This window comes from Prinia subflava, chromosome 3, assembly GCF_021018805.1.
Source record: "Prinia subflava isolate CZ2003 ecotype Zambia chromosome 3, Cam_Psub_1.2, whole genome shotgun sequence".
Lineage (NCBI taxonomy): Eukaryota > Metazoa > Chordata > Aves > Passeriformes > Cisticolidae > Prinia > Prinia subflava.
This window is the reverse complement of record NC_086249.1, coordinates 40,874,566-40,890,323: the sequence shown is the minus strand read 5'-3', so window position 1 is coordinate 40,890,323 and position 15,758 is coordinate 40,874,566. Positions and strand designations below refer to the sequence as shown.

Here is a 15,758-nt window from a genome sequence, read left to right as displayed (position 1 = left end):
GGGGTTCGGTCTCTTTTTTGGATCCCGGTTTCAGCAGAGAGACGTCTCAGGCCTCCTTCCCCTGCCCAGCCACGAGGCTGGGTGGGGGAGGGGAAAACACGTGGTCAGGCTCAGGTAAGCCGGAGCCCCGGGGGGAGAAGAGAGGGGACAGGACTGGAACTGAGCTGCCCCATCCAGGATGGAGGGGTGGAAAACTGTGGAAGTGCCTGCTGTGTTTGCTCACCCCCCTCCACCCCCAAACTCCGGGAGAAGGTGCCCAGCCACGTGGGAGTTGTGGAGCCTGGGAGTGCCTCCGCCTGCAGCACCCTGCTGAGAAGAAACTGTTAACCCTTGCTTGGCAGAAAGAAACTTTTCTTAGACATTGATTCTCATGACTGGTGATTTTGGAAAAAAAGGAGAAGGAAGCGGCCTGGGACCGAGGTGATAAAGCACGATTGGAAGGAACCTGATGGGCAAAGAATGAGAGGAGTAGCCTTCGGAGCTGGACTTTTCTTGCATAATGTCAGCCATGGACTGAACTTGAGTCTCTTTTGAACATAAACTGCATTTTAGGTGGATACAGCTGCCCTGCTTTTGCTACAGTGACTGGCACTTGAAGAGTGGAGCGAGCAGAGAAGAGAGGGGGAGGGTGTGGTGGTGCCCTCTGCCCTCAGGGCAGACCTGCTCCTGGAACCCCGGCCCCTGGGTGAAAAGGGGAGAGCTCAGCATGCAAGTATCCTTAAAAGAGCCCTGTATGCAGCTTTAGACTATGAGACAGCGGTGAGAGCGCTGGACATAGGAAAAAGAGAGTGTCACCCTGGCAGACTTCTCCGGGCGGTGCCACGGGTGACATGGGAACACATAAGGAGTAGACCTGTGTGTTCTGGAGAACAGTCTGTGGTGCGAGAGAGACTCCTCTCTCCCTTGCTGAACTGAATATTGGTTTGTGGTTTTTTTGAGTGGTGATTGTTTGATCTAAAACCCAAAGGTTTGGTCTGTGAAGAGTAATGTGTGGGGGATGGAAACTGGGAGAAGAGAAAAAATGTCCTGGGAAGTTTTTATTTCTGTCTCTGTGTGTGTTTAAGAGTTTTTCTGTCCCTGTTCTTATGTAATGTAATAAAGTTTTGGTGTTTTTTTGTTTTCAAGATTTAAGCCTGCTCTGCTCTGTTCCTGATCACATCCCACAGGAGTTGTTAGAGAAAAAACATATATTCATGGGTGCATTAACATCTGGCCAGTGCCAACCCATGACAGCTACGTTAAATGTGCCACAATTATTCTTAATGCTATTCTGAGCAGTCCTTAAGATGTTCAAATGTGCATCAGAGGCTGCAAATTTATTGTTATCTGCTCTCATGCACAGATAGCATTGCTTTGGCTCTTCTGATTGTATACCTTCCCTGGTATATAAATCAAATAGTCACTACTGAAAATACAATTTTTGTCCTGAACAGCTACATTGCACAAGAATACCCTCTACAATAAGACATACAGATTTCTGAAGAATAAAGTCCATTTTCTACTACTGCAATAGACAACTGGAAGAGGTAAAAGGAAAGCTAGCTCTGCCATCTTCAGAAAGATGCTCTGAGAACTTCTCCTTCCCTTCTTTCTGTCTCTTCTTTCAAAACCCCAGTTTGGGACAGATCTGGTATTTACTGGTATTAACTTAGATTCATTCATTTCTATTATGAGTTGTCTCTGTAAATGCCTCCTGCTGTTTATTAATTCCAAAGCTCTACCTACATTCTACAAAAAGTGGTCTGTGTATACATTTCTGTAGACAAACCTATCCTTTATCCTAGTTATGCTTTATTAAAATAATATTATGGCAATAGTAGGAAATTGATACCCTGTCTGCAATTAGCCTCCTGCAAAATAAGCAATATTGCCAAACAGCATATAAAAGTTAAGAAAATCATCACAATGAGGTTTGACTCTCTAAAAAGTTTCATTTATTTCCTCTATTATATTTAGAAACCATTCCCCATTTTTTTTTGCAATTTAGACCAGAGGTTTACAAATGGTATGAAATTTAACTTATGGTTGGTTTGTGCCTTGAATTCTGCATGTTTGCAACATGACTTATATTTTACGAGAGTATAGAGGAAAACTTTACTGTCATATGCACCATGAAGACAAACAAAGCTTCAGCTAAACTAAAGGACTTTAAATGATAGTTTTAAAGGAAACCCTTGAACTCCAGCATACTGCAATATTAATGAGATTAATTCTTCACAGTAAAGTACGGGTAAGAATTTTGGGTTCTCTTGACTTGACAATCTGAATAAGAAAGAGCTACTCCAGAATTAAACAAGCTTCCTCAAATAGAGGAGGCATGAATGATGATGGGTATAGAGTATTTGGACAGAATCCCTGAAGAATCCAGGGAAAATAATTAGGAATTAGCCAATGTGTGTTAGTCAAAGGTGTATTGAAAGAAAACAGGACAGTTTCTGCACCTCTGAATCATTCCTGACATTGGAATCTGCCATTCAGGACATTGTCACAAAGTATTTCAAAAAATGCTGTGGGTTTTTTTTCCCCTCTAGATTTTCACCTTTTGTTTTAAAGAAATGGAAGAAAGCATTTTTTACATGTAATGCACCTGGTGGAGTACTATAAATGTTTCCAGATGTTGCAGCATAAGGGCTATTCCTGCAGGAAACTACCTGAGAAAATTAAACCTGTTTGCTCCCCATGTACCTCATGGCCCCACCACATATTTAGCGATGCCTGGAACAGCCTTAGCACCTGCATGCCCAGGTGCCACAGACAGTCCCAATGGCAATACGGAGACATGAGCAGGGGGGCTGGAAGGGAGTTTTGGGGTGGCCCTGATGGATGGGCTTTTGAGAGGCAATGAGGGAACTTCTCAGAGTAGTTCAGTGTCTGGCTGCCTAGGAATGCTTGGGGTCCCAGATAATCTGGCAGTGACCCAGGAGAAGGCTTATGATAAGATCCTGAAATCTCTCTCAAGCAGCAGACAGGGATGTGCACTCTCTAGCATGCCACTATGTACTCCTGAAACCTGGGATATATTAATATCTGCTGTGTAGAGAGCAACAGCAGTCTCCTGAAAAGCATTATATCAAAGACTGATCCTGAAGCACCACAAATCGATTGGCTGCCATGGTGATGTGCTGCTGCTAAGGAGAGTGTTTCTAGGAATGACACCAGAGAAAACAGAAGCTGTGATTATTTGACACAAACCAGAAGAAACAGTAAATTTTGGTGCACAGGCAGGCGAGTGAGCTGAATTAGACTCAGAATAAAAGCTGCATTGTTAAGGGCTTCAGCTCTGAATGGAACGTGCCTGGGAGGACACCCACCTACGGTGTTGTGCCACCGGTTGACAGCAAACAGCCTGCTGCAAGTGACGGTCACCACGGCAGGGATGGTCAGGTGGGGCAGCGTGTTGGCTGCCACGTGTGTGACAGGGGAATTCGAGGGGAACTTCAGCACCATGATGACATCCTGCTGCATCTGATCTTTAAACATGAGGGGGCTCTGTGGAAGGAAACACTGTTGAGTAGAAAGGAGAAGAGAGCAGAAGAAAACAGAAGGGATAACACAATTAGTGAGGAGGTCCGAGGGAAAACAAGGTTAAAAAAGAGCAGGCAAGCATGTGCACATACAGGGAAAACAACACTACCTGTGCATCTACTCTAGTGATGGAGGAGAGCAAGATCACAAGCTATTATTGGAACATTACATGAGGATAAATAGAGAATAGGTATGGCAAGGGTTATCATTACAGGGTACAAAATGACCATTAGCATTAATTAGCATACAGTAAAATGTAAAATTATTCAGTAGTTAATATTCATAAAATAGAGGTATGTCTTAATGAGTTAATCAATTAATACATAATAAATATTAATTTTCTAAACCACAGTGGTTGAAAAAATAAATTTTAAGAGTGATTCAAAAACTCACAGATAATTTTCTTAATTAATTCCTCCCTCATATGAAATACAGCACTTGCAAACATAGGCAATTTAATTCTATGTAAAGCATATGCTTATTAGGGAGTCTGTAACCTAATAGGGTTATAATAACCTAAGCCTGTTTCATGATTCTACAAATGATACAATTGTTTGTACGTGGATAAGGATAGTTATCGAGTACTGATTTTAAGGGTTTTTTTTTAGCCACCGTTATAAAAAAATGAACAATTTCTAAAAAGTCAAATATTCTTTTCTGCTTATCACCTTGAATTATTAAAAATATATTATCCATATCTTGAGAATATAAAATAAATATTAGCTAAGTTTGACATGTACACACTTAAAATAATACAACCACTTCCAGATCAATTTCCACTTTCACAATGTACAGCTAGATAGAGAGATTTCCTTACAGATAGATAAAATGATTGAAACTACTGCATGTATTACTGTTGATTTACAAAGCCTAAAAAAAAAAATCTAGCTCTAAGCATTTTATCAAAGGCACTCAGGGACACAGAAATGTGTCTTGTTCAGTCTGGCTATTTCATATGATTCTTTGCAGGAAGCATAGAGAAGAATGTGATGGAAATGAATTTTGGAGTTTGAATTGAAACTCAAAATATACATTTCATTCTCCGGGGAGAATGGGTGGGAGGATTCCAGCACGATTTGAACTCCAATACTTCATTTTTGTCAAGCAGACATTGTTCATAAATCAGCCCCTAACAATGCATCCTTTAAAACAAAACAACATACTCATTCGAAGGAAAGCCTGCAGCCATTCCCACCACTTGCACAAGCAAGAATGCAAATATGTATTTATCAAATTCATATTTTTCAAGATGGGGCCTTCTTATACCAAATTAGTAAGGAAAATCCAGGCCTACATGAAGCTAAAGCTAGTCACACCTCCACCTTGCTCTGCTAGAGATTTTGATTTGCTGTGATTTGCTGCTACCCAAAGCACTTATGGCTGCATGGGCAATGGGGGGCATTAAAAGTGTTGCTTTAATGAGTACTTTATGACCTACAAGAGATCCTAAGGTTCAAAGGGAATGCATTCCCAGCCAGCAGTCATGTCTCACCAGGTGCATGGCAGAGCTCCGAGGTGGATGGGGCTCAATGAGCAACTGGGATGGCGTCTGTCCAAAGTTCTGTATCTGCGCCTCCATGGCCTGCGGGCAAAGGAGAGGGACTGTCAGGAGCAATACACGTCAAGGAGGGAGGTCAACACACCCTGTGACAATGCAGGCATATCCCAAGTCAGCCATGAAAAAAGTCCGGAAAATTCACCCGGTGCTCTCCTCCCAGGCTGCAGACTCATCCAAGTGTTAGTATTTTGTAGACAAGCTTTGCTTCTCCTTTAAAGCATGCTTCAGTTAACCAACTACCCATTCTCATCTCCAGTAACTGGCGTTATATGTGAAAATGTTAACCTGTGAGGACATGCAGTTCAGGTCTTGAGAGAGCTTTTGGGTTTTTTTGCACTAAAAAGAACATATATACCTTAATAAAGTCCTTTGTAAGGAGGAAAGTATGAGGATCTCTAATAAAATAAGCCTCTGGAATCTTAAATGGGGGGAAAGAAAAGAAAACTGAGAAATAAAATTTACGTATGAAATACAATAAAAAAATATTATTTCAACAACATTAGTAGGTGAAAACAAAAAAATGCTAGAAACAAATCTTGTCAGACACATTAACGCTAATGTAGAAATCTTTCCAATTTGCATACATTCACAGAATATTTATTTCATCCTTAATTTTATTGCATTTTTTCATGGGCTTTCAGGTTTCACGGATTAGAAATTAAAACTTTGCAATTTAAATGCATTTTTAAGACAAGACTGATTTCAGAATAAATCTTGACTAATTCTATACGTAATAGAATACAGCAGTTATACAGAAATGCTTCTGCTACTCAAACAGTTCATTCAAACATATACCTAAGATATATTCTTAAGAACGTTGGCAAAATATTATTACTTGCAGAAACAATACTGTTAGAGAATATTCCTTATTTTTTCAGACAGGTGTTGTTTTATTTGACATTGTAAAATCAAGAATGAAGAGTTCATAGAAAACTAAACTGTCAGATTTTGAAATGCATAGCGCATTATGTACCTATATATATACTGTACCCTGAACTATTGACCCTTAATATTTTTCTTGTGAGCTTTATGAATTTTTCATTGGCTACACAGAATTAACATGAAAACCCACAAAAACCTTACTATCTTGGTAAATTTTGTTATTTCTTTCAGACATAAAACAGTAAGAAGCACCATAAATACTTCAGGATACAGAAGAATCCTTTTAATGTACACATTTTGTCATCCCTACAATAACAAAAGCCAATCTGTGCTTTCCTCCTTTCACAGCATAGATGTAAGAACAGAGAGAGATTTCCTAACAGGTCACTGATGTCCACCACTCTTAATGTCCCAGACTGACAGGTATATAATGGAATACCACAAACAAACATTTGCTGAAAAGGAAACTTAATGCAGAGTCCAGTCAAGCAGCTGAAGGACATTCAATGGATTGTAGCCCCAGCACATTTGATGCTGTAATTATACTGGTACAGGTGATTTCTTGTTTGTTGACAAATTCAGAGTGAATTCCAGCCTCCAAGGCATAGACTGTTTCTTGGGAACTTGTGAGCATCTCAGGTTTTATTAACATCATTTAATGATGAATTAATTTAAGATCACAGATGACTCTTATACAAAACCAACACATTTGTGTCATCATATGTGTATATATGTGTATATGCCCATACAGCAGCTATCTATATGTACCATACAAGCAGTATCTCTTTACACAATGTGAAAATACCTTCACTCATGCAGACATTTTTATACAGGAATGCAAAATTCACTTCAATTCACATAAAGAAAGTATTTTCTATTGCATTCAGTTCTTCAGAACTGATTTGCCAGGTGAGAAGAAGTGAAAGGAATGATACTTATTTGCGAATTTAATTTTCAAAATTACAATTATTAATATTAACAATAACAGTATATATCACCATAATATATACTCCCACACATCTCTGTTGATATTTTCAGAAAAGAAATTTCCATTTTTCAGGGGTTTTTTCAAATCATTATCAAGGTTAATTTAATTCTAATTTTTGAAAGAATTCTGTGTTGAAATAAGAGTGTGAATTGTATTTGGCAGCAAAAATTAAAACAACCCAGATCTTCCTCTCCTACCCTTTGTAGTGATCCCTTAAATGATATTTATGTTCTCTCGCAGGAGCACTGAAATGAATTATTAATTTTTTTTTCAATGCAGTCCAGTTCTAATTTACACATTTACTTTCATGTTGTCCAGTCTGGGCAAATTCTGATTGTCTGTAAATTCTGCACAAATAAATTCTGCTGGCTTTCCCTCTCAGTTCAAACAGATTTATGGAGGCAATAGAGAAGGAGAAAGCGAAGCAGAATACAATAATAAACTCACATGAATTTTTCAGATTATGAGGAATGGACACTCAAAATGTAACGATCAAAAGCAGCTGTTATTTTACAGCTGAAGATGTGCTGGTAAATGCTCACGTACTCTACGCTCCCATAATTTTAAAGCATCTAAGTTAATGTCACGTCCTTTTGTAACCAGAACAAATGCAAAAGCAAGACCTTGACATTCGGGGAATTTTGAACATTTTTGCTGGATTGCAGTCTGTCCCCCACCCCATGGATAGTAATGTTATCCTTTTCAGTCAAAATACCATTTGTGAAACTGACACCTCTTAGAGGCATTACAGAAACTAAACAATATTTATTAAAAAATACCCATAACATTCAGCTACTGCACTGAGACTATAGTCTGCACAACACCACTGCTGTGCACAGCTACCACTGGTATCGCTCTCTGGAGCTCACAATGCTCACAAAGGACAGAAAAGCCTTGTCAAAACTTTACACAGAAGATAAACATAAGCACACAGAGATAAAGTAAGTGGCCCAAGGGTATTCCTAATGCTGCCTCCTATCAGATAACTTGACACAAAATGAAAAGCAGGTACAAAACAGATCTGTGAATAATAATGTAATACATTGATTTGTTTACAAAGGCACTCTGGCTGTATCTAAAACTAATCTGAACACTGGTAAGTGTATACCATGGTTCTTCTTGAACTATAAATCATCAAACTTTAGATTTATTTAATGGCCTTAAACATTTCATTCTAATTAATCAATTCCTTTTCTTCCATCAGATCTTGAGTATTGTGTGCAAAGTGCAGCACCACTCCCTGAGACACACATTCTAGTCAATTTAATAAAAATTTTAATAAAATCAGGTTTATTCTCATTTCACCTTCAAATAGCCTTCATGCAGAAACAATATAAGCTTGGAATTCAGTGGCTGCCAGATTTAAAGCTTTCAGAACAGCAAAATGGCAATTATATTAGTTTTCTCTTCCTCAATAAGGTGTTGCAGAAAAGCTATTTAGTGAGCTGATTTGAGATTCCCTACTGTTTTTAATACACATAAAATGAGATTTTTACTCCAGACACTTCAGGGAGTATCTGCTAGGATATGATCATGTATTCAGAAAAATAAAATGGCTCTTAGCATATTATTTGATAATAATAGGTCAGAATGAGGAAAAAAGATCTGCAAACTTTCTGGCAATTCCAAGTTTAAAATTAATCGATCTCACACAAGGTAATTTATACACTCAAACAAAACACAGCATAATAGGACCTAATAATGGTCATTTAAAAGTAACATAAATAAATATCTATTATATATCTGCACACATTTTTGTCAAGAAATCAATATATCAGATAATCAAATCTTATGAATGATACAATCACCAATATCCTCGATGTATTTTGTTCAAAGAAAATAATTTATTGGTTTCCAATTTTTATGCTTAAAGGTAGACTGCCCATTCACAAGGACATTGGGATGCTGCCCTGCACCCTGGAGGACGAGGCCATACTGTCAGTTTCCCATGGAATGAACAGTTCAATACATCTGCTTTGCTCATTATTCAGTCCACTCAAGTATCTGGGTTTATTTCTTATTTCTAATTGAAATAAATACAAGCATATTACTAAAAAATCCACTCGCTCTGTTTCTTAAGGTGTAAGAATCACTTTTAGGGCTCAAAGGCAATACCTCCACCAGGAAGATGTGAAGCAACAGAAACAGAGATGCACAGCAAAAGAGAGGAGAGAGATTTGAGGAGAGAGGAGATTCGAGGAGATTCGAGGAGATTCGAGGAGAGGAGATTCGAGGAGAGGTTCGGAGAGGTTCAGAGAGGTTCGGAGAGGAGAGGTTCGGAGAGGAGAGGTTCGGAGAGGTTCGGAGAGATTCGGAGAGGTTCGGAGAGGAGAGGTTCGGAGAGATTCGGAGAGGTTCGGAGAGGAGAGGTTCGGAGAGGAGAGGTTCGGAGAGATTCGGAGAGGTTCGGAGAGGAGAGGTTCGGAGAGGTTCGGAGAGGAGAGGTTCGGAGAGGAGAGGTTCGGAGAGGAGAGGTTCGGAGAGGAGAGGTTCGGAGAGGAGAGGAGAGGTTCGGAGAGGTTCGGAGAGGTTCGGAGAGGTTCGGAGAGGTTCGGAGAGGTTCGGAGAGGAGAGGTTCGGAGAGGATTCTTGTCAGTTAAGAGGGACCTACAATGATCACCCTGATCAACACCTGACTGCTGACGAAAAGCTAAATCATGGTGTTAAGGGCACTGTCCAAAAGCCTCTTAAACACTCACAGGCTTGGGACATCAACTGTTTCTCTAGGAAGCCTCTTCCCCTGGTTGATCAATCTCTCAGTAAAGAAATGCTTCCTATTGTCCCGTCCATACTTTCTCACATGCAGCTTTGAACTATTCACATGTTCTACCACCATATACCAAGGAGAAGAAGCATGTTCCTCTTGAGGAAGCCCTGCTGAACACGGCAGGGTTTTCCCTCCAGGCTGGCTCCACGGGGGGCTGCAGACCCCAGCAGTGACTGAGCTCTGCCAGCTGCACCCCTGGAACACTCAGCTTCAGTGGCTTGGGAGCCAATTCACACACTCCAGAGCTGCTCTGCAGTGTGAACAAAAGCATGGCAAATAGAGGTGTGACATATTCATTTCAGAAGCACAGTCCTAATCTAAATGCAAAAGCTAGAACTGATTCATCTGAAACATCACAGAAATAAAGGGTTTTTTGCTTGCTGACACACCTTTGCAAAAAAAAGATAAGCCATGAAGCAGTTTATTTTTAACATACTTTTTCTCTAAAAAGGTTCTTTGGAAATGCAGATAAAATCATCAAGGAAGATACTAAAAGTCTGTTTCATTTGTAAAATCCCCTTTGCTGAGAGACATGCCTGGTGATTTACCTAACACAAGAAACACAAAAGCATCAGCACTTTTACTATAAATCATGAAGGGAAGAAAGAAATTCCTAAAAATCAGGCTGTGCTGCAAATAAACAGTATTTTTATTCTTACGTGAAGTACTCTTGTCTTACTAATCTTCTCTGATTACCACAATGATCAGCAATATTTCTGAAATTTTTATCTTTCTCTATGTTTTTTATTACTATTTTTTAACATGTTCAGGCTTCTTACTAGTAATTCCCATAATCCTGGTATGTTTTGTTCTTTCTTACCACATTGAATTTTTTCTATAATCCATTTTCCCCTGTGCATGGGGACTGAGTCCAATGAAGAGTGAAAAATCTGCATTTGAGAAATGTGCACCACAACAATAGTCATCCAACACTGCCCTTTCTGAAAGTTTATTTCATTTTGCTTCTAAGTAAACACAGGAATCCTTTATGAACTCTCCCTCCTGTGCAGTCAGCACACTCAACAGCCCCCAAGCACTGTCTTCTTCAGAGCAAATAAGATTGACAGCCCTTTGGTGGGTAGCATAAACAGCTTGAAGTGTTTTTGTTTTGTATGAGTGGTGCCAGATATTGCTTTTTTCTTTGCATCTACAGATGTTAAGCATCACCAGTATCTTCAGGATTTTTGATAAGTTGATTAAGAGTATTGAATTCCATTTTATTACTGTATGTTTGGGGGAAAGAAGTGCTGTACTTTAAACACAAGCAATGACTCAATTGCTCTGGAGGCTTCAATACAGTCAGTTATTCAATCAGGATACTCAAGGGACTGAAAGATGGGCACTGAAATGGATTTTCTCCACAGGTCACTACTTTATTAATTTAACAATGGAGAGGGGGCATCCTTAAGCTCGTTCCCCTCACAGGAGGTATCTCACTGGATCCTGTGTGCAATTAAAAGGCTCCCTAACAGAACACCAACAGCTGAAAGCTGACCTTCAGCTTCCTCCCAGAGCTGTCCAGCCCTGAACTTCTTCCTCATTCCTCTGTGAAAGGAGAGAGTGCTATGAAAGGAAATGAGAATGTGAAAGGTAAGATCTCCCATTCTCTTTTCAGGCAACAGTGACCTTGTTTGTCTCAAGGACTGCTGCCTATTAGCTCTCATATTTACCTCATGAAACTGCTAATTGTGATACCTAGTTCTCCCCTCTCTCACCTTTATATCACTCTCATCTTTGTCCCTGGTACTCCAGTATGACACTCATGACAAAAAAAAAATATTTTAAACACTCTGCTAGCTTAAGCAACCATTTGGTTAATGAACTGCAAGTGGGAAATAAATTCAATACATCTCACAAAAAACCAAACCAAACCAAAACAAAACAAAAAACAAAACAAAAAACAAAACAAAAAACAAAACAAAAAAACCCACAAAAAACAAAACAAACAAACAAACAAAAAACAGAGCAGATGAAGCAAAAATACCATAAAGACAAATACCCTGCAGGCAGGACAGGTTTAGCTAAAAGTGTTCCTTAGTCTTTCATGCATTCTCTCACTAGTAAAATTCCCCCGTGCCAGAGCAGAAATGCTTCCATTCCCCTGAAAATCATGGAGAACTTCCTTAGGCTGAAAAGGGCTGACATCAAGGAATTAAATGCTCCCTTCCTAAATATATCAGAAGGAAAAGAAAAATCCTATAATTTTTCTCATTCTTATCCCTTCCAACTCTGCCTGGAACAAAGGAATTTAGCACTGATATAACAAAATTCTCCCATTAAATCACACTAAACCCTAAAAAAATCTGTTCTACTCTTAAGCAAAAAGATTTGACTCCAAATTCCTCGGACAAGGTCTGTGTTGCTATTGGGGCTTCTCAGGCCACACCTCTCATTTCATCACATTCTTTTTACAGCTCTGATAATTTTTTAAACTGTGGGTCTTGCTCCCAGTCCATGACAAACAATTCCACTGCCTTTTCTTCATGCTCTTTGCCTGTTCACAAAGGCAAATAGGGAGCATCCCTTTGCTTGTAGATTTCATGCTCTGCAAAACCCTAAACATATCGGAACTGAAGAAAGCAATGTATTTGTTTATATTTTTGTTTACAAATACATTTTAAATGTTTTCCTCCTTTTTTTTTTTTTTTCTCTTTTGTATGGTCTAGCCTAGATTTGAGTATTTCAGCTGGAATGTACCTACAACAATCATCTAGTCCAACTGCATGGGCTGACCAAAAGATAAAGAACATTGTTAAGGGCATTGTACAAATGCCTCTTAAACACTGAGGCATTGGCTGCCTCTCTAGGAAGTCTGTTCCAGTGGTTGACCAAACACTCAGCAGAGAAAAGCTTCCTAGTGTTAAGTATAGCTTTCCCCTGGCACAGCTTTGAACAATTTTCATGTGTCCCTGAAGAGCAGAAGGAAGAGCTCAGCATCTTCCTCTCCACTTCCTCTCCTCAGGTAGTTTAGAAAGTAATGAGGTCATCCACCAGATAGAAAACATTTTATTATTCTCATTTCATGCCATTATTGTCTTCAGTTGAACTTTTGTATTCCCTATGTTCATATTTGTAATTATTCTGTCCCATATAGATTGGTAATGTTTACTTAAATTTTTGTGTTCATTGATGTCATGCCAAATGAAATCATTGCTCTGTCATCATTCTTCCAAATCTGTATTAAGTTTGTAAAACAAAATGTTGCTTTCTTTGATCATTAAGTCACGGAGTACAATGATTAAAAGATAGCTTACTACTAAATTAATTTGTAAGAGATATAATGGCATGATTCAATAATTCATCAAATATGTAACTTAATGACATGAACAGTTAAGGTTTTGAAACCTAGGCAATCAGGGTTTTTTTATTTTTAGATACTGAAAATTGCCCTTAAACCTTTTTTCAATGGGCACCTAATGAGCAACCTCAGAAACAAGGATTCCTCTCAGTTTGAAAAACAAATTAATCTTTTCCAACGACATTAATTAATTTCTTTTAAAACAAACAAAAAAAATGTTGTTTTTTGATTATAAATATTTAAGGTGACTTAAATAATTTATCACCTAAACTCTACCTATATAAGGAACACTTCCAGATCGTTGTCATTATTCAGACACCAACCCTGATGGGCAGATTCAAAAGGCTAAATGGGCAAAAGCTCTGTGTGATTTGCTGGGTGAGAGGCCAGTCTGGATGATCTGTCCCATCTGGTGTTTAGGTCTACAGAACAAACTTCTCTTTGACATCTTGATTCTGCAATGCAAATTACTAAAATGTACACCTGCAACATGGAATTTCGCTTTTGATACTACGCCTTTGTGTTACTCCTTTATAGGATGGTAATCAAAGCATTACAACATAGAAAATTGCTGATGTGTCCTAGTTTGTATTTGCAAACCAAACCAGATGCATTTCCTCAATGTGACTCCCATTATATAACTCTTGTTACTAAGAAAAATCCTCACTCTTAAGCCTTAGCAAGATCTGACTCTAAAAATTGTGTTCCAGTCTGCCCAAACTGTTGCTTTCTTCTTGAGTTTGTGTTGCTGGTTTAAAGTTTAATGAAATTCAAGCTCTTCTTGTTACTTACACTCCTTTAGAAGCTATTCTTGCCTGCATCTTTCTGTCTTCTTTTTTTTTAAAAAAATCTACCATTACAGTCTTAGCTTTTACATATTTCTTGTCATTCCAACTCAGGAGTCTTTGCTTTTAAGCAAAGTGTTTCCATTATGTCATCCTTTAACTAACTTATTTTTCTCTTTGGCATATGAAATACAAGGCAGGATGATGAAATCTTAATTCATATTTTTAGATCTTTGGGATGGTTGTCTGTTGGTTTGTTGTTTTTTTTTCAACAGAGGAAACTTATGAAACACACATCACTTTTTTAAAAGCCTCCTAGGATTCTAAGTGCAATACCTCCAATAATGAATTGTTGTTTCAAGGCTTTTCTAAAGAACAGATAAATTTTTTATATTTTCTTGAGCAAGAAATAAAAAGTCTTCTGAATTTTTAAATACAGGTTCTCTTCTCACTGGAACCACTACAGATTTTCAAAGTCTACAAAAGATAAAGTAAAAGAAAGAATTAAAAACAAACAAAGAAAACAAAACTGTCATTATCATCCTTTAGTGGCAGTCACTAAAATTTATAGGCATTTAAAAAAAATACAAAGCTGCTACTTCTGTCTGGGATACTACAATTGTTTCCACATGTGAAAGGCAGTGTGTGACAGCAGAAAGACTGAAGTTCCAGCTGTGCCAGGCTAAAAATTGCCAGTAGTACTTTTCAATACACCATCAGCTGCATTTAGAAGTCTGCTAAATTTTACATGTCAAAAGTACATAAAATAAAGCCTTGCTTTTTGTTTAGAGATGCCTAACTAGATTATACTACGCAATATCTCAATGAATTCACTAGTCAAAAAGTAAGTCCCAAAGGTCAAGACTAAAAAATCACATAAGGTTTTGGGAAGGCCACAAATATAATTTCTCTCCATTCACCATATCAAGAGCCCTCTGTTCCCATGATAATTCCCTCAGGTAAGGCTCCCAATGACTGCCTTTCTAACTCTTTCTCTTCCTCCTCCTCCTCAACAGAAGCTCCAAATGTCTATTTTGTCCTTTTCCTCTCTTTATTGTTCATTTTTCTTATCCTGCTCCCTCCCTCAAGAAGACAGGAGTTGTGTAAATGCTCACCTTCCCACGAAATTCCATTTCCTCTCCTTCATCCCTCATTATTATTTCTTTCCAGACAGTGAGGCTTCTCTCTGACCTGTCCAGTTAAACTCTACAGCATATGCAACATTTTATTCTGGACAAAACTTGATACTTCTTTTGGTTCTATTATTTAAAAATAATTTTTAAAAGATCTTAAACTCACACATCACTGATCTGTGATCATTTATACTGACCAGAATGTTGAGCTGAAAGCAGAACCTAGTTATTCTGTGGAAATGAAGAAAGTGATATTACACACTCATAATCCTGCAATAATAAAGCCCTAGATCCTGGGAGTAAAGATGCTCTAAACATCTTTTAGAGAGAAGGCACTTGTTACTTTCCTCTCCACTGAGGCAGAAGAAAGGAACTTCGACTGTTTATGAAGATTTCCTGGAGAAAAACACATGAAGCAAACTGCAGTCTGGACAAAACAGCAAAACTGAGCTGAGTTTTGTCCATATTTCACAGCCTGCTCTGGAAAGAAGAAGCAGTCAGCCTAACCTCCACTCACAGTTCTCAACAGGCCAATGCAGCAAGTGAAAAAACAGTGGTATTTTTTAGGAAATGCTAGGATTGAATAATTCTGAAGGATCCCTGCCTTCCAAGATGGATAACTATTTCGAGCCATGAATGGTAACAGAAGCAGAAAGAGCCTGGCTTGCTGCTTCCCACACGGCTGCCAGAAAAAAAGGAAAAACTAACCAGGATGAGAATCAAATACAAGCACCCTAGACTTGTTAAGTCCTTGGGGAGTCATTGAGATTGAAACCAAGGAAGTAGTATTGGGCTGTTTCCCATGATTTTCAGAGATGTTGA

General features: G+C 38.6%; 1 protein-coding gene across 2 annotated transcripts in view; it reads right to left on the bottom strand.

The window, feature by feature from the left end:
* NBEA (neurobeachin) overlaps positions 1–15,758 on the bottom strand; it is a 458,593-nt gene that overhangs the window by 21,507 nt on the left and 421,328 nt on the right. Inside the window, exons 50-52 of one of the 2 annotated variants that reach the window (XM_063394796.1) lie at positions 5,439–5,501; positions 5,018–5,107; positions 3,312–3,504 (exon numbers count right to left, since the gene is read on the bottom strand). In XM_063394796.1, coding sequence (XP_063250866.1) covers positions 3,312–3,504; positions 5,018–5,107; positions 5,439–5,501 — 346 coding nt within the window. The remainder of the gene's footprint in view (positions 1–3,311; positions 3,505–5,017; positions 5,108–5,438; positions 5,502–15,758) is intronic. The other variant, XM_063394797.1, reaches the window with a different exon arrangement.